We start from the raw sequence: 22,407 nt of genomic DNA on the forward strand, positions 1-22,407 counted from the left end.
CAGTGCCTACTTGAAGCGAAATATTTTTAAGGCGATGCCATACGAAGTAATGCAAAATCATGTGTTTTTGGTTTGAAAATTTGGTCGCCTAGAAATGTTTCAGAAGCTTTAAAGTTAGTACACACGCAAAGCTCACATCAAAAGTTAATGTACAGCGCATCATCTTTTCTACCGACACACGACGCTATCAAATATTTCTTCCTATGGTAGGAGAGGGGGTCAGTTGAATTCGAGAGCGGCCGAGGAACATAATTTCATCTGTCAAAGTGACAACTTTACTTACTGACAGCTTGAGCACGTTTTCGAAATGGATGATACTTGTCGCCTATTGCTGGATCTGTTGGACAGCTCGACAGCGACATATAATAAATTATTGTAAAATAAGTTCACGTCGATTTCCAAAAATGTCGAAGGCAAAGGCGGCAAGGACCAACACCAGGGCAGGGAACGAGAAGAGAGCACGAGAGCTGACGAGAGCAAACCAGATTACCCAGGAAAACAAATGAAAACAATCAACAAACGAACAAACTAGAAGCTTCTCTATGTAGGTATCAGGCCGTCCAACTTTATCAAAAAACCGAATGATATTACCATATAAACATACTGAGATTAAAAATATGATTAATTTTGAAAGGGCGAAAATTTGTTTACTTCAAATTCTAATATTGTATTCAAAAGTATGTTTGCCAAATAAAGTTTTTTTTATGTTTCTAAATTTACTAGCACACATGACGATATGAGCTAACATAATAAATAAGAAATGCATTATTAGGCTGCTTATGTCATGGCTGTCAAAGGGAACACGGAACTTAGTTGGTAGCTCCGTAATTAAAATGACCCCTCTCCTTTTTACGGCGGAGAGGGGGACGCATAACTTTTCAAATATCGCGTCGGGAGCGGTTACGTAAAATAAATTCGGTTAGCGAAGTTCAGAACCACACTTATAGCGCGTTATCTTCTTACATGTGTCGGATCTGTATGGGATTGTATGGCGAGCGCTATTGTGCTTTATATTATCTGTTGTTGTGAGCTTTGCGTGTGTACCACCCTTTAATTAAATACTGCGAGTAGAATACACCTTGGCCTTTCAAATAATCGAGTATTTTTCAGATAAGTCTTTTTATAAGCCCAGAAAAAAATATTGCATAAGGCCTGTGAAAACTGCTTTAAAGTTCAAAATCTCCTACTTACGAACCCATTTTCGGTTATAATTTTATTGTAAAATGTGGCAAATTAAGTTATTTATAAAATGATCGAAAAAAAATTAAATATTTATGCCTGAACATCAACAAAATAATATAAAAGTCACTTTTTGGCCATGTTTTTTTCTTGCATAAATCAAAACAGGCAGATGGTGTTAAGCGAGAATTCAAACCTTATCGCCATCTACGTAAGGGTTGTTATTGATAGCGGCACAATTTAAAATATTTAATAACCTTAAGGGTGTTATTAATTTAAAGTACCAAGGTATTTTTAATGCCCCTTTTATTCAATTTATAATTTTTTTGGTTGATTCTTTAAGTTTTAAGTTCCAAAAAATATATATGTTATTTTAGAATATAATATCTACACATTTCTTATGCCGAAACGTTAATTATATGAAATTCACTCGATAAAAAAAATCGCAGAGTAAGTTTTCGAAAATTATTAAAAACACTTTTTTTTTCTGTTATTTAATATGTTATAGGCATGAAAAAAAAATGCAGTGTATCTTTAAATATAACTAAAGCATTTGTCAAGAGATTTTTGTTCTATTTCAAACCAGTCGTGTTTTATTAAATATTTTCACCATTTTTGCTTAATTATTATCGTTTTTTTAATATTAGCGCGCTCCCTCTAACATTCGTATTTACATATCTGAAACCATCTATGAACGCTTACTACGGGGCCTCAATAGATCGTGCGAACTGTTAATTAAATCGAGTACTGATTAGTTATCAGAAATACACGTTATCCTATGGATAGGCCATCAAGAGGATGGTGATATACCGTCTAATATAACTGTTAATTTATAAGCATGGGAAAATAAAATCAATTTTTTTTACGTTTACAGGTAGATGGCGTTATTCTATTACAACTAGCGCCACCTAGCGAGACTGACGATAAGGCTTTTATAACAACAGTACATAAATCTAGTGAACTACTGCGGGCAAATTTAATAATGTAGGTAATTTATATTGACTCTATTGAATAAATAAATACGCTGAAATGCTTCGCAGGGTTTTCCAAACCGTATCATAATTAACTTTAATTAATCGACCCTTTGGTTGCATCAAAGATAATAGAATAACACTTTACCTTGTTCTGAAATATGAGGTGTCAAAGTTTGCAAATTTACCAGTTTCAGATTTTGAGATTGATTATTGTTTTTATTTATTGAAACGTTAATTTTTTAATTGTTCGGTTTCGATTGCCTCCTTATTGTACCTCTTTAAAATGTCTGCTCAGAAGATTCTCTTTTCTGAGCATAAACTGTCTCCTGTTTTATACAGGGTTTTCCAATAAGAGGTGTTATTTTGATATTCAATCGTAAAAGATCAATGGTTTCGTTGCTTTTGTGCCACGTAGCGCCGTCTTGTTGAAAGTAAACGTTGTCCAGTACCATCCAATTCCGGCCACCAAAAATCATTAATCATCTCTCGATAGCGCAATCCATTCACCGTAACTGTTGCTCCAGCCTCATTTTCGAAAAAGTAAGGTAAAAGGTTGAGGAAAGAGAGGCTTTTTAACGATAACTTTTGAGTTTTCCGAGCCCCAAATGCGACAATTTTGCTTATTGACGAAGCCACCGAGGTGGAAATGGGCCTCATCACTCAAGATGATTTGCATTTGATTCACTCAAGTGAATTTTAATAAAAAGCGTGTATCGTTCCATTTTTATTAATGGCGTAGTTTCTACTTGTGAAATGTTAAAAAATAACAGCTTTAAAAGTAACATCTACCGAAATAACGGGCTATTCAAAATAACACCTCTTATTGGAAAAACCTGTATTATGTTTTTAGTTTTAATATTCTTGTTTTGTCCTGTCCAGTTATTATTGTTATTCTAAGTTTTGTCATCACTTTGTATAAAGGTATATTTTGTGTTATAATATTAGATCTATATTGGGCATGGAACACTGTAGGAATAATTTTAAGAACATGACTACTAATATTGAATTACTGTTTTTAAGTTTGTTATAGTTAAGCGCACAAGTGAAATGAAACTAAACTGCGCCATAGAAATGCCATGTTATTATTATTATTATTGAATATAACGTTTACGAACATATCTAAACGCGTGCAGAAAGAATCATTTGCAATCAGCTAGAACAAAAAATATTCATTGCACAAGGTTCTAACCACGAGTCCCATTTACTCTTAGCATTCAACATTGCCATTCCAAGATAGGGCTACATCTTATTGAAATATTTTCCAAAGAAGTCAAACTCAAATACTTACCAAATATTGAATCTCAGAATAAGAATTTTTAAATAAATGATTGAACTTTATCCAACCAAAGTGACGAATTGCACTGCGCCTCGAAACGGCGAACAATTGTCAGATAAAAACACAATTACGATTACAAAAGATTCAAAGTGATGTAAGAATCTTAAAGAATAAATGAAAGCTTGATGTTAGAACTTTGTCATACAAGAATTAACGGAAGTTAAACACAGATGGCTGCTGTATGTTGGGCCGGATCAGGAGAGACTGGTTAAGGGAGACCCTTTGAACTCTTCAGCCAGACTCCATCGACCCATCGCATTGCACAAAGATAGGGATGGATTCATAAGTCCGTCACTCCTGGTCACATTGACCGCCAGATTCTTCCCCACCTTTAATAACTTCATCTTCTTCCTTTCCCTAAAAATTACTTCCACACTACATTCCCAAAGATGACATGGGCTCTGAAATTTTTTTCTTTCTTTAAAACCTTCTGTGTGGCTCCACATTAACTCTAATGTAAAAAAATAATATTTATAAAGTCGTAAATAAATAAATCACATATTTCAATAATTTTTATTTCCTACGAAAATATTTAGTAAAAAAATAACACAAATCCAGTTAGTTTAACAAATGTAATAAAAAATAGCAATTTATTAGAAGCAAGTAATATCAATAATCACATTGATGGGCAAATAAAAACAAATCATTTATTTGAACCCAGTTAGAACTAAACAATAATTGAGATAATTCCTTCAATTTGTATTAAAATAATGTTATTGATCTTATTTCCTTAAATAACAAGTTCACAGCGTAATGGTGCAAATTAAAAATTATTATTTGATGGCGTCACTTTATCAAATCTTACATTTATCGTACATAATTAACAATAATCAATAATTTATGCATGTAATATAAATATTTACAAACAATCAATGCTTAATAATTAATTAGAAATTCGTATTATTATAGTATTCGCTGCATAAGTTCATATTTTATTTTAACAGGGCACACATTCTCTGTGATAAAATGAATCGAATGTTGTTGAGTTCAAAGTTGTTGAAAATATTTCTGATTTTCAACTGACTACGTAATTTCCACTATGACCTACGATGCGAAGTAAAAAAACTATTTCCTACTTATAACTATAAAAATATTTCTGTGTTTTTAAAAAGGTAACTAGTGGGATATTACGTTACAAATAGTTATAATTCACGTTCTTATCAACAAATCAAAAAGTCTTTCTTAAGGTTAAACGCGACGTTCGTGATAATCTACGTGTTTATAGATGGCGTCAGTTTAATTGTCTTATTAAATTTTTGCAAGATTATACTTTACAATACTAAGCCAATTTATTTGTTTGCGCCCGTGCATATGCAATATTTATTTATTTATTTTATTTATTCATTTTCGGGAAATCGACAGTTTACATTTAATCAGTTTGTACATAAGTATTATATAGTAAAATAAAACAAATTATGGATTTCCTCCTTGCGATTTTAACTGAGGCAGCATAATATGGAATAAGTTATTTAAATTTTAGAGAAAGGAATATGAATTAAAAAAATTATACAAAACAAAACATTATATAAAACGAAAAATTTACAAAACAATACATTTATAGCCATGGAGAGAGGTTGTAGATATAAATCAAATCATAATAGAGATATAAACAATAGAGACATACACATTATTTACAAACCATCAGAGAAATATTATTTTATGGACCTCTTGTATTTGGTAAGTTTGCAACTGAAAATATCAACCTTGGATAATACGCCATTATAATTATTGCATAGTCTGTTCAAGCAAGAATTCTGCTTAGAGTTCGTTTTGCTTTGATAAACCCTGAACAGGACACAAGAGCGTGTTGAACGCGCAGATATATTGAATGGAATCTTGTTTAGCAACTCTGGGCATTGAATATTATTGTTAACTACTTTATACAGGAATAGTTCATCCTTATGATGCCTCCGTACACTCCGTGAATCAAAATGAAGCTGCCTCTGCATATGAATAAATAGTTTTCTCCGTATAAAAATCCAATTCTTTAATTATTTTAATAAAATAATTAAATTAACGCCATCTATGAACACGTATATTAAAACGAACATCTCGATTGACCTTAATGTATTTTTACAAAATTTAAAAAAAAAAAAATTCTTATTAAATACAGTAAATATTCTTTTCTGGACCCGTTTTCTCCCAAACACCAACAAAAAAAACTAACAAACAAAGTTTGACTAGTCTCCTTGTCAACAACTGATTTTAACAATGTCTATAAAAGTAACATTAATTCTAACAAATAAATTATTACTGCCCTCTCAATTGTCAACACATATCCAAAATTCTTTGATTCGATTATTCTTTCTGGTTACTGTACGTTCTTTAAAATTCTTTGCGTTATTTTTCATAATTTTATGAAATGAAACGCAATAACTCCGTGTACTACACAATTCTGCATATTTAAAACAACATGCATACCAGTTTTGACACAAGCACACTTTCAGCAGGATAGTTAGTACGTAAACTAAAAGTAACTTCTTCTTCTGGCATCTTTTCACATGGGAGAATGTCTATCTTCAGAGAATTCTTCATCTCGAGACAAATTCAGTGAATTTAAATATACAGGGATGATGTAAACTGTTTATATTATCTGCGATGATGGAAGCACGGTTATTCCGAAACCGGCTAGCATATTATCTTAAAAATATGTGACATAAAAGTAGGTACAGTATTTTTAATTTTATAATGTTCTAACACACATTTAACAAAAATTTCTAAAATTCTGAAAATTTTGAAATTTTTTAAAACACATTTTCTTTTCCTATTTAACTAAATCTTCTTCTAAGACCATTTTTTCTTCTTAAATCATCTTCAATTATGTTATTCTACGTTGGTTATTATTTTGAGTTTCGTAGCTTTCTCAATTCATGACTTTGTCTATCCAGGGAACGAATTTTTGTATATTAGTGTAAACCCCTGGTAGGTGTTCTCTGCCACATCCGATGCCCCAAGAGACCAGTCCAATAAGGGTGTTTCTTCCTTCAACTTTCATAGTTAGTGGACCACCAGAATCTCCTTGACAGGAATCTCGTCCACCCTGGAAAATAGGAAAATTGAATCATTAATCACCAAAAGACTATTTCTGCAAACTTGTGATATCCATGATACAATCCAAAAAACTATTGAGCACTAAAGTCAGTTAGAAAATGTGCATAGATTTTAAAGATAAAACATCTCTATTTTACTGAAACAGTTGCTATCCGTGTCTGTCCGTGCGCTTAGTTTTTCTAAACTGCGCAACTGATTTTGATAGGATTTTCACTACCATTTAGAGTATTTCTTCTGGAGAGTTTATAGAAAGTAAAGAAAAGTCGAGCAACACCGGGTATACGTCAACTAGTAAGATATAATGTCAATTTTTTAATGGGTATAATGCAGCTTTGAGTCGTTGCGCTCTCCCCGCTTATGCATTATAACATATACATAGTATGCAGACTAAAAACTATCAAAAAAGTTATTAAATGGTCTTTTCGTCAAACAGACGTGTTGTCGTTTTGTACTTTTCGTGGCGCTGAGGCGGCAGCCGTACTACTGTCGCTGACTCAGCACCCTCCACAAACCAATTAAAGATATTATCAGATTTGTATTGATATATATATGTATATATATTTTTTTTTTCAAAAGTTGCATTGAATAATACTCTTTTTATGCATTGCTCCATATTTTCAAAAAATAAATGGTTTTCCTTTTAATGTTGATGGTAAATATCAAAGGTATATTGATTTCCGTTGTCTGTACTGTTCGTTAGTTAGTTCTGCGTGAAAGTGAAATCTGGTTCAAATCTCAAATTTGCTTTGAATTCAGGTGTGTTAACAATTACAGTTGAACACTATTTTAACAGACATTTTCAAAATATGAATTTCAAGAATTCAGACTATCCCCTGATTTTTTTTTCTGCGCTAATAATAAAATGAATACCTCTTTGTATCCAGCACAAAGGAAGACATCATGGATAGTCTCTCTTCTTCCAGCTGCTCTGAACCATCGCTGACATCTCTCGTTTGGTATAACCTCAACATCCACTTCCTAAAAATAAAAATAATATTTCGTAAATTTTTAATCACCAACTGAAATACAGTTGTACTTGAAACAGATATGAGGAAGCAAATCAGATTTGTTTACAACTGAATACTGATGGATAAGTATTACTGTTGGGAAGTAAGAGCTTCACAGATGTACTCATAGAGGGTAGTGCATAGAGCTTGTGTGCCAGTAGTCGCCAGGCCAGTGGGAATGCTCCCAGACAAACTTATTGTTCTCAGATCTCCATTAGCCAGCTTCTAGTTAGGTCGACTATCGAGTCACCATTGTAATACGCGAAGTAATAATAAATCCCAGATTTATCACAAAGAACAAGTTATTTATAATCTCCTTCCACGATGAGTTGGAGAAGTGTGTGTGGGAACACAACAATTACCTGTAATACAGCTGGAACTGTGCTCTGCCCGTGTCTAGTTCTTCCCCATCCTGCCACAGTCGCCATCTTTCCCACCACCTTCATCTCCTTAGCCGGAAGGCATACCTGCAGATATAAGGAAAGAGGTTAAAAAACTCATATTAACATGGAGAGGCACGATGTGAAAGATCGGAACCGATTTTTATTGAAGGAAGTGATAATGTCACTGAACAAATCTTCATATTTCATTATTATTAAAATCTGTTAAAAATTAAAAATTCATCGTCATTTAGAATAGATCATGTAAAACTAAAGAGTAAGTCTATGTTTTTACAAAGAAGGTCCCGAAAAAACCTAAGGTTATCTTTGGGGAAAGAATGTCGTGAATCTGGGTCAGGTTTTAGGAAGGATAAAACATAAAAGCTATCTAACTATTCCGCAGTAAATTTTGTATTAGAAAAGCACACAAAAGTCATATCCCACATTAAGTGTGAAATGATCTTTACCGGTAAAATGTGCTGCTTAAAGGCCACATTCCTGCTTAGCCTCACTAGAGCCACGTCGTTCTTGAAGTCAGTAGGGCTGTAGGACGGGTGCACCTCCTTTCTTTCCACTGCATACTCTTCGTGCGGTAGACGCTCTGCCGCCGCGCGCACATCCCACTCGCCCAGGCGGACTCGAAGGTTGGAGTTAGGGGTGCTGGAATCACAAATATATTGTTTGAACTTTGGTGTTTAATGGGTGATGAGTATTTAATATCTGAAGTCATTGATGTATTACATTTTGATGAGACGTGAAACGAAAAATAGGTTCCACTTTTGTACGTCCAATAAGTCTGATTTGACTTCCAACGCTCTATCCGGGAACTACAAAACAAAGTTGAAACGTTGCTTGAAACGGCGTTAGCCGTATTTGGTGCCCAGATCTGATTGACCAGGTACTCCCCCATCTGCCTCGTACCCTCTCCACTACCTTCAGCGTCACAGATAAACCCTAATTGGAAAAACCATAGTCTCATTGGCTCCAGACGGTTGGAAGCAGTTGGGATTCTTGTGCGGTATTTACAAAAAGATAACACAGTATTGATAATCCTGATTTGATGGCTCTTAGTAAGAACCACGATCATGCGAATTTTTTCAGGGTAAAAAAGGAAGTATCCAACAAAAAATGGTCCAGTTAAGATAGGACATCGCCAAGCTCAGTCGCTCAGTCAAAAACCTTTTATGTTTTTACCTATATATTTTTCGGGGAAAATGGAGTTAAGCAAAATATCCCAGTATTTTTCTTCTTGAAAAATTAAAGGGTAGTCTGAATTCTTGTGAAAACTATAAACAAATTCTTTGAACAAGAGTAATTAAAAAGTTAGTGAGTTTAAAAAAACCTTAAATGCTAAAAAAATAATTATTATCTTACGTAGCAACACAATGAGCTGCCGTCACCACCCATCTGTCTGACACCAATGCTCCTCCACAGGACAGCTTCTTGCTCAGGAAACCAGACTTGATGAGAGCGGCCTGCCAAGGATGCGAACCAAAAGCGGTGGAGTGACCTCCGACTATGCGGTTGGAGCGGGTATAAAGTTCTCCACAGCCTGAAAATAAGAAGAAGAGATCAGAAAATATGTAACACCAGCTCGTGAAGTAGATATCAAAGTCGCTGTATTTTGCAAAAACTCATCCAAGCGCATATTTTCTGGACTTTCAGAAACGCACTAACGAAAGCAGTAGAAAAAGTTTTACGAAATTATCATATTTTTCTCTAGTCTGCCTACAACTGTTCGACTTTTGAGTTAATTTCCGATGAACAAATAAGAAAGGTAGACCAAAAACTGTCAGCCTATCTATCTATCTATATAAAATCAAATTGATAATCAATATATCATTTCCATGAGAGTAGTACAAAGCCACTTACAATAATCTTTAAAAAAATACTTATGCCTCTCAAGAATAAAAGCCACGAATGTATTGTTAAATGTTTTTGGATGATAGATAATAAAGGAACAGAGAGTTTTATAATTGTTGTTACTTGGGTTTACGTGGACAATTTGTATTTCTAGACACTTGCCTATAGTAGAAAATATTTTCATTCTAACCTGGCTCCATTAAGGACCCGAATAAAACCTGTGAACATTGTTCACTCACTTAAACAAGGATCTTTTTTTCTTCTGGGCTCACATATTTATCCACGTGTTTCTACTTAATTTTGTGCAATGTGTATTTTTTACATGTTATAATGATGTTTGTTAGTTATTTTACTCAAAGCGGTTAGTTTGTTTAGTAAGTAGACCTGTAAGTGTTAATGTATGTTTATAAACTTTGAAAATGAAAGTTGAAGACTGCAGACCAGATAAAAACTCAAGCAAAACATAGGCCAAAGAAAATATACATTGGACAATAGCCAAAAAAGACAGACAGATTTTTAAACCACTAATTTAGGCCAGTGAATAAATAAGATTTTATAAAAGGGGAGGGACTGGGGATCGAGGCATTTTTGATGGTCCTAGAAGATGCAGTAAATCAAGTTAATTAGTTTGTAGTACTAACGTTGTGCAGGAAATGTGGTCTAGAAGAATTGCAGCGGGTGCAAGAAAATCTATCTTATTCTAGTGCAAGAAATCTTTGGTGCATTAATTGCACAAATTATTGGACATTTACCCCGAAAGCTTGGATCTTTAGAACCGCCTTCATCGTAATATCCGTTCCCGGCTCCGTCCTGACCTTGCAATGGAATCTGTTCGTAGTTATTGTCAGGAGTATAATAATCATCAGGCTGAGGAATCTGATTTGTTGTAGTCTCATGGTGATTGTGGTAAGATGGTTTGACATGAAAGAAAGGATTTTGGTCAAAATTTTCTACAACTGTAGGTTTTGATGGTCTGTAAAAGTTTATGTCCGGTTTGACCCAGTTGTATTCTGGCTTTGGTCTGTTATAGTCTGGTTTTGGTCTGTCGTAGTCTGGCTTTGGTCTGTCATAAGCTTGGGTAGGTCTATCATAGTCTGGCTTGGGTCTGTCATAGTCTGGTTTGGGTCTGTCATAGTCTGGTTTGGGTCTATCATAGTCTGGTTTGGGTCTGTCATAGTTAGGTTTAGGTCTGTCGTAGTCTTGTGGTTTGTGGTAGATGATGGGTTCGTCGTATATTGTTAGTGGTTTGTTGGATATGAGACTGTCGAAGTTGCTAAAACTGTCTGATGGGAAGTGGCCCACGAGTTGTATTAGGTCACCTGTGGACAAGATGAAGTGTTAATATGAGTTATGATTGATAGTTATATTGATTAAATAAACATGATAATGGTAAAGGGTACTTTTGTCAAAATAATTATTGAATTCTTAAGTTCCATTGATCGTAATAAATTTCTTCATGAAATTTAGCTTTTCTAGCGAAGACAATCACTCGCAGGAATATAGCTGGGTTCTTCGATTCACGCGGTTGCATGCTTTAGAGAGCTAGTATAGTTTTTTTGCCGCAAGGTGGCAGTACAATGTATTTTTTACACTTTTGAATTAACTACTTCAAAACGAACATTATGTATTACAGTTCTACATATTATTATGGCAGGCTTCACATAAAATAATTTGATAAGAATAATAACATTATTATTTTGAGGAAATAAATTATTGTGGAAATCGGCAGAAAACGTTATTGAGGTAGGAAAATAAGGTTTAACCATTTGGGCTGATTTTATCGTTTTAGGGAACAACTAACATGATTTCACAGAAATTTATTGTATCTTCTTTACTGTTGTGGTGAGAAATATGATCTAAATGGTGTTAGCAGGTGCACGCACTGCGGTTAAACGGAGCTGTTTTGGAATAGATTAAAACGCCAAAAGGCGTACAAACTCCCACTGCAGATGGCGATTTAACTGAATTCTATTTCAGTACCACCATGAAATAGAATCAAGGCGATGCCATACGTAGTAATGCAAAATCATGTGTTTTTGGTTTGAAAATTTGGTCGCCTAGAAATGTTTCAGATGTTTTAATTAACTACTGCGAGTAGAATACATCTTGGCCTTTGAAATAATCGAGTATTTTTTAGATAAGTCTTTTTAAAAGCCCAGAAAAAAATATATAAAGGCCTATGAAAACTGCTTTAAAGTTCAAAATCTCCTATTTACGAATCCATTTTCGGTTATGATTTTATTGTATAATGTGGCAAATTAATTTATTTATAAAATGATCGAAAAAAAAAAAATATTTATGCCTGAACATCCACAAACTAAAATAAAAGGCACTTTTTGGCCATGTTTTTTTCTTGCATAAATCAAAACAGGCGAATGGTGTTATATTACGCGAGGTAGTGCATCGCTTTAAGTTAAAACGCCAGCCGCAGTGCGATAAATAAAATTAAAAAAAACACTAAGCTTAAAATTAAAATCTAGAAGTTAACCACATTAGAATTGAAATGTGCATCTTTATGAAATAGAAGGTTTCGACCGCAATTTGAAAAAAAAACATATTAGATTTATTTGCATTTAAAATTTTGACATTTCAAAAAATGATTACCATTAATAATATAATTTGCAATCGTATTTAATCACATTTCAAAAACAGTTTTCAATTTTTGAATGTGTTCAGAAATATTCTATTTATATTAAAAATTCTATATATTAAATATTCTATACATTAAATATTCTATATATTAAATATTCTACATATTAAATATTATATAAGCCGACGTAGCTCAGTGGTCCAGAGAACCTTACTGGACATCAGAAGGTGGTTAAATTCCCGTCGGCGGCATTTATTTTCACTCGGGAGATATTTTAATTCGTATGGATATTTCAGGTGACTAAATATTGCGTATAATAATTTGTTATCCTTTGTGCTATGCATAAAAACCTTGTCTTATAAACATTAGTTAAAAAATAATGATATTCTATTTATTTGGATTTTATTGCAGGGCGAAAATACTCTGACCTTCTCACAGAATAGGCCTGAGGAGTTCAATCTTTACGTTATCATAAACACCGGAAAAATTCGACATTAATGAAAGTGATCGGGTTGAAAGAGGATAAGACACAAACTTGCGAATGGTTTGATCAATCATAAATTGAATTTTATTGAACTCTTGGTAAGAAGTTCCATTTACAAGATTTTACTCTGACAAGAGACGCCAGACACATTAAAGCCAGTAACGCGTCGCCTGCGATAAGTCAACTGTCAAGTGTTTTCAGAGTCACTGTCACTTTGTCCATCACTTAGCCGCCCGGCGAGCCATGACCCCTGTGAACCGCGTAATGCCGGTCACACACTTTGGTCACGCTCGGCTGGAGTTGGGTAAATCCGCCTCGTCGATGGGCGCCACGAACCGAGAAGGAGAAAGTTTGGACCTCTGCGGAGGATCTTCTTGATCAATGACCATGGACCCCGTAGGGCAGTGCTTAAAATACTCTAATATTTAAATTAGCGACTTAGGTTATTTTTTTAAACAGACCAGCCAAGGACTGAATATAAAGTTTATCCACAAATTTTGATCAAACAAGGTATTTTCTCGTCTTCGTTTAGTTGATGTTGGTGGTGGCCATCCAATTTTCAGTCAATATATTAGACTTATGTCATAGTTACGTGCCTTTTAATTTTGAACTGTCCGCCGCATTTTTTTTTTAATCGGTCTAAGACTAATGTCGGATTTGTTTTTCAATTTTGATAATATAAGTGTTTTTTCTCTTCTTCTTTTAGTTTGTGTTAGTGGTAACATCATATTGCTGAAATGGCATCCCTTCATTTAAATCAGATGTACTCCTGGGAACTGGTGGAGTAGATATCTTATATTTTACCACCGTTCTTATTTGCACTTATCCACATTTTCATAATTCTGTGTTAATTCTGTAACAACGTGTGTGCAATCCGGTCATGATAGTTCAATCCTGTCCAAGATTTCCAAGGGAAAAAAATCTCTGACATTGTAAATTTGAGATCCAAAATGTATGCATGTTTTGATGCCTCTGGATTCACCGCAAACCTTGAAAAAACTTGGTAAAATGGGTGAACAGCTATCTCAGAAAAATTGGCAAGAGAAATGGATAGTCGACCTTGACGATATAATGTCTAAGAAAAGAATATGTAACGCTTCTAACTAAGGATAGATATTTTATATAACAAAAAATACGTGATAACGATTATTATGACTGAAAAAGCTGCAAAAAATGTTTGGTCGCAGCACAACGCTGCACGCACGTCTCCATTCCGATCTGCAGTGTCAAGGCTTTGGGTGAAAAATTCATCCGGTATCAAAACTATCTAAATATCCCTGTCTTTTTTATCAATTTACACGCTTAGATTGATCAAAGAACAAGGTATCATCAACGACAAGAACAGTGGGTCGAAAAAATAATAAACTAAATTAAGCAGAAAAAACAAAACAAATTGCTTAAACTTTAACGAGAGAACAAAAGAGAGCAAATGAAAAGAAATAAGCAAGAACAGACAAATAATAAGAATGGAAAGCAAAGACAAAAAAAAAACGCTGAAAAAATTAATAAGTGACACATATATGGACACGGAATTGGACAAAAAACTTATTTGAGAAGATTGAATGAAATATGAGGATTTTTCGAATGATTTTCTCATAACATGACATTATGTCTGAATGATTCTCAAAAATATATATAATTCGACTCTCTCTATTGAAATAATTCGCATGCAATTATTACCAAACAGTGGTAATTTTCAAGTTATGGTTTATCAACGTACAGAGATAATAATATTATTCCGCTCTTTCTCTTCATTTCACTTTCCTTCTGCGGTTCCGCTCTGCTGGCCGCGAGGCTCTATTGTCCATTGTTGGTACCTACCCGTACTCATTCATGGACGGTACCTACCTGGAGAACAGAGCCGGATACTTAAAATAGATTTACCGGGCCGGGAGATAATGTCAAGTCAAAAGAAGGGCGCTTGTTTAAACGAAAAAGATGGAACTTAAAAAAAGCATTATTGACCTATTGAATGGGTATTTTCACAAAAAATATGTTGATACGGTGTATGGCATGAGTGTACACGTACACGGTATTCAGAAAATAGAACTCTTTGAAGTGAGATGATCTAATCTATGTACATGATAATATAGGTAAAAATAAAGCATTTTATATTTTATGTGAAACATTTTTTGGCGCGCCCAGTTGGTAAAAGTAATCCTTGGTTCGGTTGTTTGGTTGTTCGGTTCTTTCCGCCCGGCCGCCAAAACTCTGCGCGATATATTTGCTTCTATTCTCACTAAAATTGACAATGGATTTATTCTAAATGATGACGAATTTTCAATTTGTAATATATTTCTCTGTGCATATTTAAATAATAATAATAAAGAATTGTTTTATTAAATATAAAGATTTGTTAACTTTTTTTTTCACTTTCTTCAATAAAAATTTATTTTGATGTTTCATAATATCAGCTAGGCGTCACGTTGCGGTTATAATCTTTTTAATGGCATGTAGTCGAGAAATTGTAAGGAAAAGTGTTTAAGTATGTAACATAAAATAAGCCATGGCTTTAGCCGTGTTTAGTGGCTGGGTACTTTCTAAACCTTCATCTTTCATATCTTCTTCCCATTCCCATTTCCACCCCATTCAGCATACAACAACCTCCCAACATACGTTAGGTTAGGTAAGGTTCAGTAATCTCTTGTATGGTATTAAAAATAATCTTGCAATACCCAAGTAATAATCTAATCTAAATTTGATATAATTCAAAACTCCATTGATAGCCCATTCCTCTCGGCATGGCTTACGGCTTATAGGTGCCTTAAAACTCTAACCGTAGTCGGCGCCATAACTTGTTCAAGATACCACATGGCAGAACAGATGCACTAGCACAACATAGTATAACACGAGGAATGGCGCTGTTTAATGAATGAAATTTCAGAAACATAGGATCTTTTTTTTTTTTTTTTGTTATTTGTTTTTGGGGTATTATGCCGTGTTGCGCTAACTCCTTCTTTAGCCAACGTTTCGGACAGCATTGCAGTGTCCATCATCAGGGCAGATGTCTTATTTGAGGTTGTGTTAAAATGTGAGCTTAAATATGAGGTTGTGATACCGTGTTGCCAGCTCCAACCCTCTGAGCTAACATTAACGTATCATTTTTTTATTTAAAGTGGTTTTCTTCGTTTAGCTCTGGTGTATCCGTCAATTACCGGATACCAAGAACTATTAAGCTTAGCTCCATCGTCTCTATTGATGTTTACGGGATTTTTATGAATTTCAATGGCCTCCGTAATCAGCCGTGCTCTATAAGTTTTCGGTCTCCCCAGGATTTCAGGAACAAATCCAAAGTAATGCCCGGTGTCAATCAAATGCTCGGCAATTGCCGATTTGTCAGGGTGGCCGAGTTTACAAGCTCTGAAGTGTTCCGAAATTCTTTTGGAGATAGTCCGCTCTGTCTGGCCTACATAGACCTTGTCACATCCGGAACAGCTGAGTTTATACACTCCATCTGTTTCCAGAGGAAACTTAGTCCTTGCAGACCTCAGTAAGTCCTGTATCTTTGTTGTTGTTCCGAAGACAGTCTTGATATTTTCCTTTCTCAAAAGCTTGGCAATTTTGTCTGTCACATTGTGCACATAAGGCAGGAAGGCACAGCCTTTCGACTCTTGTTCAACTCTGTCTTCGTTTGGTGCAGATTTGGCTCTTATGATTTGCCTTGTCTGACTTGCTGGGTAGCCGTTACGCTCCAGTGCATCGGTCAGCTTCGTAAGTTCCGCTCCGATTTTATGTTCTTCGCATATTCTGGTCGCTCGGGTCACCAATGTATGGATATCCATACATTGGTGACCCGAGCGACCAGAATATGCGAAGAACATAAAATCGGAGCGGAACTTACGAAGCTGACCGATGCACTGGAGCGTAACGGCTACCCAGCAAGTCAGACAAGGCAAATCATAAAAGCCAAATCTGCACCAAACGAAGACAGAGTTGAACAAGAGTCGAAAGGCTGTGCCTTCCTGCCTTATGTGCACAATGTGACAGACAAAATTGCCAAGCTTTTGAGAAAGGAAAATATCAAGACTGTCTTCGGAACAACAACAAAGATACAGGACTTACTGAGGTCTGCAAGGACTAAGTTTCCTCTGGAAACAGATGGAGTGTATAAACTCAGCTGTTCCGGATGTGACAAGGTCTATGTAGGCCAGACAGAGCGGACTATCTCCAAAAGAATTTCGGAACACTTCAGAGCTTGTAAACTCGGCCACCCTGACAAATCGGCAATTGCCGAGCATTTGATTGACACCGGGCATTACTTTGGATTTGTTCCTGAAATCCTGGGGAGACCGAAAACTTATAGAGCACGGCTGATTACGGAGGCCATTGAAATTCATAAAAATCCCGTAAACATCAATAGAGACGATGGAGCTAAGCTTAATAGTTCTTGGTATCCGGTAATTGACGGATACACCAGAGCTAAACGAAGAAAACCACTTTAAATAAAAAAATGATACGTTAATGTTAGCTCAGAGGGTTGGAGCTGGCAACACGGTATCACAACCTCATATTTAAGCTCACATTTTAACACAACCTCAAATAAGACATCTGCCCTGATGATGGACACTGCAATGCTGTCCGAAACGTTGGCTAAAGAAGGAGTTAGCGCAACACGGCATAATACCCCAAAAACAAATAACAAAAATACTTTTGGCCGTGAAAATCTTAAATCATATTTAACATAGGATCTATTTAATTTATCTGTAAATAGCCTTAAGGCTTTTTTGTATAATTATCTTAGAAGATTTTAAGAGTGTCAGAATGAGAAGATATCACTGTGATTGGATTAACAATCTGTTTCTACAATATAAAAATAATAACTAATTTGTTTTAATACGTTTCTACGGCAAAGTTTTTAAAATAATAAAGTTACAGTTTGTGTACTGTGAAAATTCCTGTTCTGAAGCGGTTTGTAGTTTAAAAAAAATCATTTAGTTTCTAGTTGTCTTAATCATCACTGTGTTCTCTCGGCTATTAATTACTATTATTATTAATTTAGCCTTAAATATATTTATTTTTTGTTAATTTTGTAGAGCGTTACGTATAGTTTCTTAGCATGAAATTGAATATTGTTATCTGCTTTCAAAGTGAATCCGCCACTGTTAATATTTGGTACATTTGAACCAACGCAACGCCAACGAAAAGAAAGAGCGAAAGAGATGTACTGATGAAGTCAGTGGATGGTACCACGGAGGAAGCAGTCCAATGATGAAATTATCACCTGCGTGCGATGACAATGGGAGGTTCGGAAACATCATCGTCATTATAACTATTATTAAGATTTGAAATAGTGTCGCTTTTGTTCCTATGGAGCAGTTTCATTGTCACTGCGCTAATTATTACTGCCACAGTTACCTGCCACGGCATTATTTTTAATACTTCGCGAAATATTCACGGTCGTTCAGATTGGTTTGAAATTTTTAGACTAGGTACTGTGTTATACTGCTTATTTTTGGGTTACTATGCCGTGTTGCGTTTCCTCCTTCTTTATTTAATCTTCCGTCAATGTTTTGGATAGCGTTACAGTGTCCATCTACTGAATGAACCATCTACGCGTCAAACGGGATGTGCACCATTGCTTCACATATCTTCAGACTGATTTGTGGATGGTTTTAAAACTCGACTATCATGGAGAGCATTCATTTCTATGTTCCTGATTGTTATCTTCTTCACCGACAGCATATAATGTTTAATTTTTCAGCCGGCAGGACTAACATGCCAATGGTCATGCCGGTGGGGAGAACTATATTGTTGTTAAATGGAATTAAACTTCGGTTATTGATATGTTTATCATCAATTAAGCAGAGTTTAAACGGCAAAGCTTTGTTGCTGCTCGTTTCTTCTCCAATGTTTTCTGTTATTTGTATTCGTTGTTCATATTCACACTTTATCGTCTTTATGGTCCCGTTTGTAGATCATATTATTTGCATGGCAAATGTGATGGTGCCGTTTAGTGAGCCTAACATCTAAAGGAGAGCGAACACTATCAGTTTTATAGACGGGTCTACATCAAGGTTTTTGCCAAAAGTATTTACAAAAAATCAAATGGACTATTATAACATGTTAATTTTAATAGAATACCCTCTCTTTTTCGAATGCGAAGCAACCATTCAGCAAGCAATCTTAATATGATACAAATAGTAATAATATTATTGAATAGATTTAATCCAAAATGACCTTATCACACACTCTACCGTTCGCATGTTTCTAGGACCAGAATACCTTTTCAGATCAACACAGAGAAAGAGAAATCCTCCACCTAGTATGTAAAACCTTTTTAGTTAAGTTATTTCCAAATTGTATTGTTTGAATGTTACAACCTCCTCAAAGTGAAAAAATACTTTTATTGCTTTGTATAGACTTCCTACTCCAACGAAATTACATCAAACTTAAGGCAGTACTGAGGCAGGTTACAAAACACTGGAATCAGAGCATGTCTCGTTAATTGGTGAGTATTAAACCAATTACCTATCAAGTGGTACTCATGTATTCGGCGGATGGGTGCCTAACAAGTGGTTTTATAACACTTGGTGCATTTAATCTGCATGGTGTAATGATGCTTGAGATTGTTGCAAGCAAAGGAAAATGAAGGGGAACGAACGTGGCTAAGTTATTATGATTTTTAGGTCTCCTTATAATGATGATGAAAAGTGGTGCTTTTTCACTTTTGTTTTCGTGAATAAATTTATGCAAATCTTGAAAGTGGAAATTTACCCACTTCCCAACATTCGATTGAGCTGAAACTCGGTAGATAGGCTAATCGTCAATGACAATACATTCTATCAACTTTAGATGGCAATCGAGCATACACCAGCGGAGATATACGCAGTTCTATGAATCTGGATGACATCACAGCAGATAATTTACAAAATAAATGTCAGTCATACTAAATCGGGATTTGGTTTGGCAGTTGTTTGCTTTGTTGACTTAACTCCCTGGGTATGAAGGTTCAATACTCAGTCGGACAATTTTTTTTTTAAGTTTAGTAAAACATTTTAACAGTCTCTGGGTAGGAAGGATCAATGCAAAGTCAATACAATACAATGAGGTCAGAATTTTAATTTTTATGAGTGAATTTTAAAATCGTGAATTCCGCGCAAGACTCTTGCTTCCAGCTCTTTGCAGTTAGTAGAAACATATCATCTTCGAATGTGCTACTTTGTTAGGTTCAAGGAAATGGGGAGAAGAAGGATATGGGAAGAGAAAGGTTAGGAAGTACATGGTTATTCAGATCGATCTTTCATAAAACACAGTTAAAGCAACTTTAAGAAACATTTCAATTTTTAATGTTGGTCATTCATCATAGTGATGATGAGAGTATATCCCACTCAGAATAGGAAAGATACCGTTATTTCCAAACAAACTCTTCGTCCATCTGGTGATCGTTTAGTCTAAACCAGATTTAACCGCACTAACTGCTGTTTCCAATGCGGCTTAGTGTAACTTACCTACACCAATTATTAATTGTTACCCCCAACATTTTGCAAAACTTCGTTCAGTTCATATATATCTTCGTTCACAAACAAGTTAGACAATTTTTTTCTCGGGACGGACGGGATGATATACTAACCGATGATTAGTCAATTATTACTGTCAAAAACCGTCGCTGATTGCGGGCGTGCTATTACTGATATTGTTGACGGACTGATTGCTGCTCCCCAACACGCTCGAGATGATGAGCCCGCACTCAAACTTGGCACACTTGAAACGGCACGGAGGGAATCTGCGGGTTTACTTATCTCCACCATATCAGGACCAGTTTGTTACTTACTGACGTTATGTAGTAGGGCAGGCTCTGGCTTGTCGGCTGGCAGCTCGCGGTCCACGCAGCACGCCCAGATCATACCCCCGGAGCACAGGTCCACAGGCCGACCGCCGCCCAGCACGCACGAGATGCTGAGTCCACACTCAAACTTGGCGCCCTTGTAGCGACACGATTGAGGGATCACTGCAACATAAAATAATAAATATTAGAAAGATACTTCAAAAACACAACTCTCGTGTGATCAGAAAGATACCTTAAATTGTAACATGTAGGGGTTTGTCTTGACGCACTATTAAGTGATTTAATACTGATGTCAGTGGCAATCGATTGGCTGCCGCCTGGGCGTTTTGATGAGTACCAGAATGACAACACTGGCTGTTTGGTGTGATTGCGTTTATTAACCGATTGAAGTAAGAAGCTGGGTGATATCTTTCATAAGGTCTATTCTATTTTTCCCACCCTGTTCCTTAATTCGGTGACTTTAGCATTCTAGGTCATTGCTCCTGAATTCGGTTAGAAAGTGTGGTGGATTTAGTTGGCTGATAAACATAGCCAGAAATTGAACAAATATAATATCTTGCCTAGACCAGATAAATGCACCGGGTTCCCACCCAGGCGTGGCAAGTTCAATCCTTTGCTCCTTATTTAAAAAAAATATTTATTTATTTATTGCATCTCACTAAACATAAAACACGTTTTTTTTTCACATAAAAATCAACCTCACTAGGACTAAGCCTGTATCGAGGTTAACAATTAAGCATCTACGAAATGTTTGGTTCAGAATTTCCATCTTGCCGAATCTTTAACTGCGTATAGATTAAAAGTAAGTCCGATAAATAAACAAATATGTAATTGAACTATTGAATAGCGGTATTTTTTGTTATTTTGTGCAAAAGATGACAATTCACCTATTTCATCGTTCTGTCAACAATCCATATCTAACGCACGAATGTACCTACATATATGTGCTTGCTGAGACTGTTAAAAGAACCAACGAGTAACTCGAAAAAAAATTTTTTTTTTTCACTGACCCCACACAGGAGGCCCTGACAAACATAATTTCTCTCACGGCCTGTATCATCTTTGGGGATGACGTGGGGAGGGTTTTTTCAGGGAAAGAAAGAAAAGGATGTTTTGGGAAGGATCAGTGTGTCCGGGAGTGACAGACATATGAATTTATGGTTCCGTGATAACTCAACACAGTGACAATTCAACACACTTTTAAAAAGTGATATAAAGTCATTAGAAATTATGAAAATTTTTTTTTAACCTAACCTAACCTACTTAAACCAGTTAATAAAGTTTTTGTATCATCACTTTCCATGACTTTATATAACTTTTTAAAGATGTGATGAATTATTATTGTGATGATTTGTCCGGTCACCGAATTTATCCCTCCCACAAGACGAGGGGTCGAAAGACCAGTTGGGGAGTTCAGCTCCCAAAATCAGCCTCAAAATCTTGGATCTGGCACGCCAGTTGGCCGGCTGGCGCAACCTGAACACACCTCACCCAATCAACCCGGGCCCTCCTACTAAATTACAAATCGTAGCGAACCACTTGTGGTGACCTATGGCAGAGGTATTGAGTTATCCAATACATGATTCCCGGGGCGGTGGTACACAAACCCGCCTCTCAAATTGATTAAAAGTTGTTTATTAATATCGGAAACAGCCTTTGCCGTTTTTATGTCTCGTTATTTTTTATTTAATAAAGACCACTACGAGATCCGCATCAACGAAAGCCTTCCACAATTCAGTTTTTATCCCGCACCACAA

The 22,407-nt window shown here is 35.5% G+C and overlaps 1 protein-coding gene across 1 annotated transcript in view; it reads right to left on the minus strand.

Annotated features, from left to right (window-relative positions):
- Positions 1–6,194: 6,194 nt before the first annotated feature.
- The window catches only part of LOC149410687 (uncharacterized), a 67,999-nt gene continuing 51,786 nt past the window's right edge, over positions 6,195–22,407 (minus strand). Inside the window, exons 5-11 of the mRNA XM_089648312.1 lie at positions 20,636–20,812; positions 10,543–11,109; positions 9,302–9,479; positions 8,395–8,587; positions 7,910–8,014; positions 7,411–7,518; positions 6,195–6,529 (exon numbers count right to left, since the gene is read on the minus strand). Of these exons, the coding sequence (XP_089504438.1) occupies positions 6,353–6,529; positions 7,411–7,518; positions 7,910–8,014; positions 8,395–8,587; positions 9,302–9,479; positions 10,543–11,109; positions 20,636–20,812 (1,505 nt within the window). The 3' untranslated portion in view covers positions 6,195–6,352. The remainder of the gene's footprint in view (positions 6,530–7,410; positions 7,519–7,909; positions 8,015–8,394; positions 8,588–9,301; positions 9,480–10,542; positions 11,110–20,635; positions 20,813–22,407) is intronic.

Source organism: Hesperophylax consimilis, chromosome 27 (assembly GCF_061612785.1).
Source record: "Hesperophylax consimilis isolate HC1 chromosome 27, BYU_Hcon_1.0, whole genome shotgun sequence".
In the NCBI taxonomy this organism is placed as follows: Eukaryota; Metazoa; Arthropoda; class Insecta; order Trichoptera; family Limnephilidae; genus Hesperophylax; species Hesperophylax consimilis.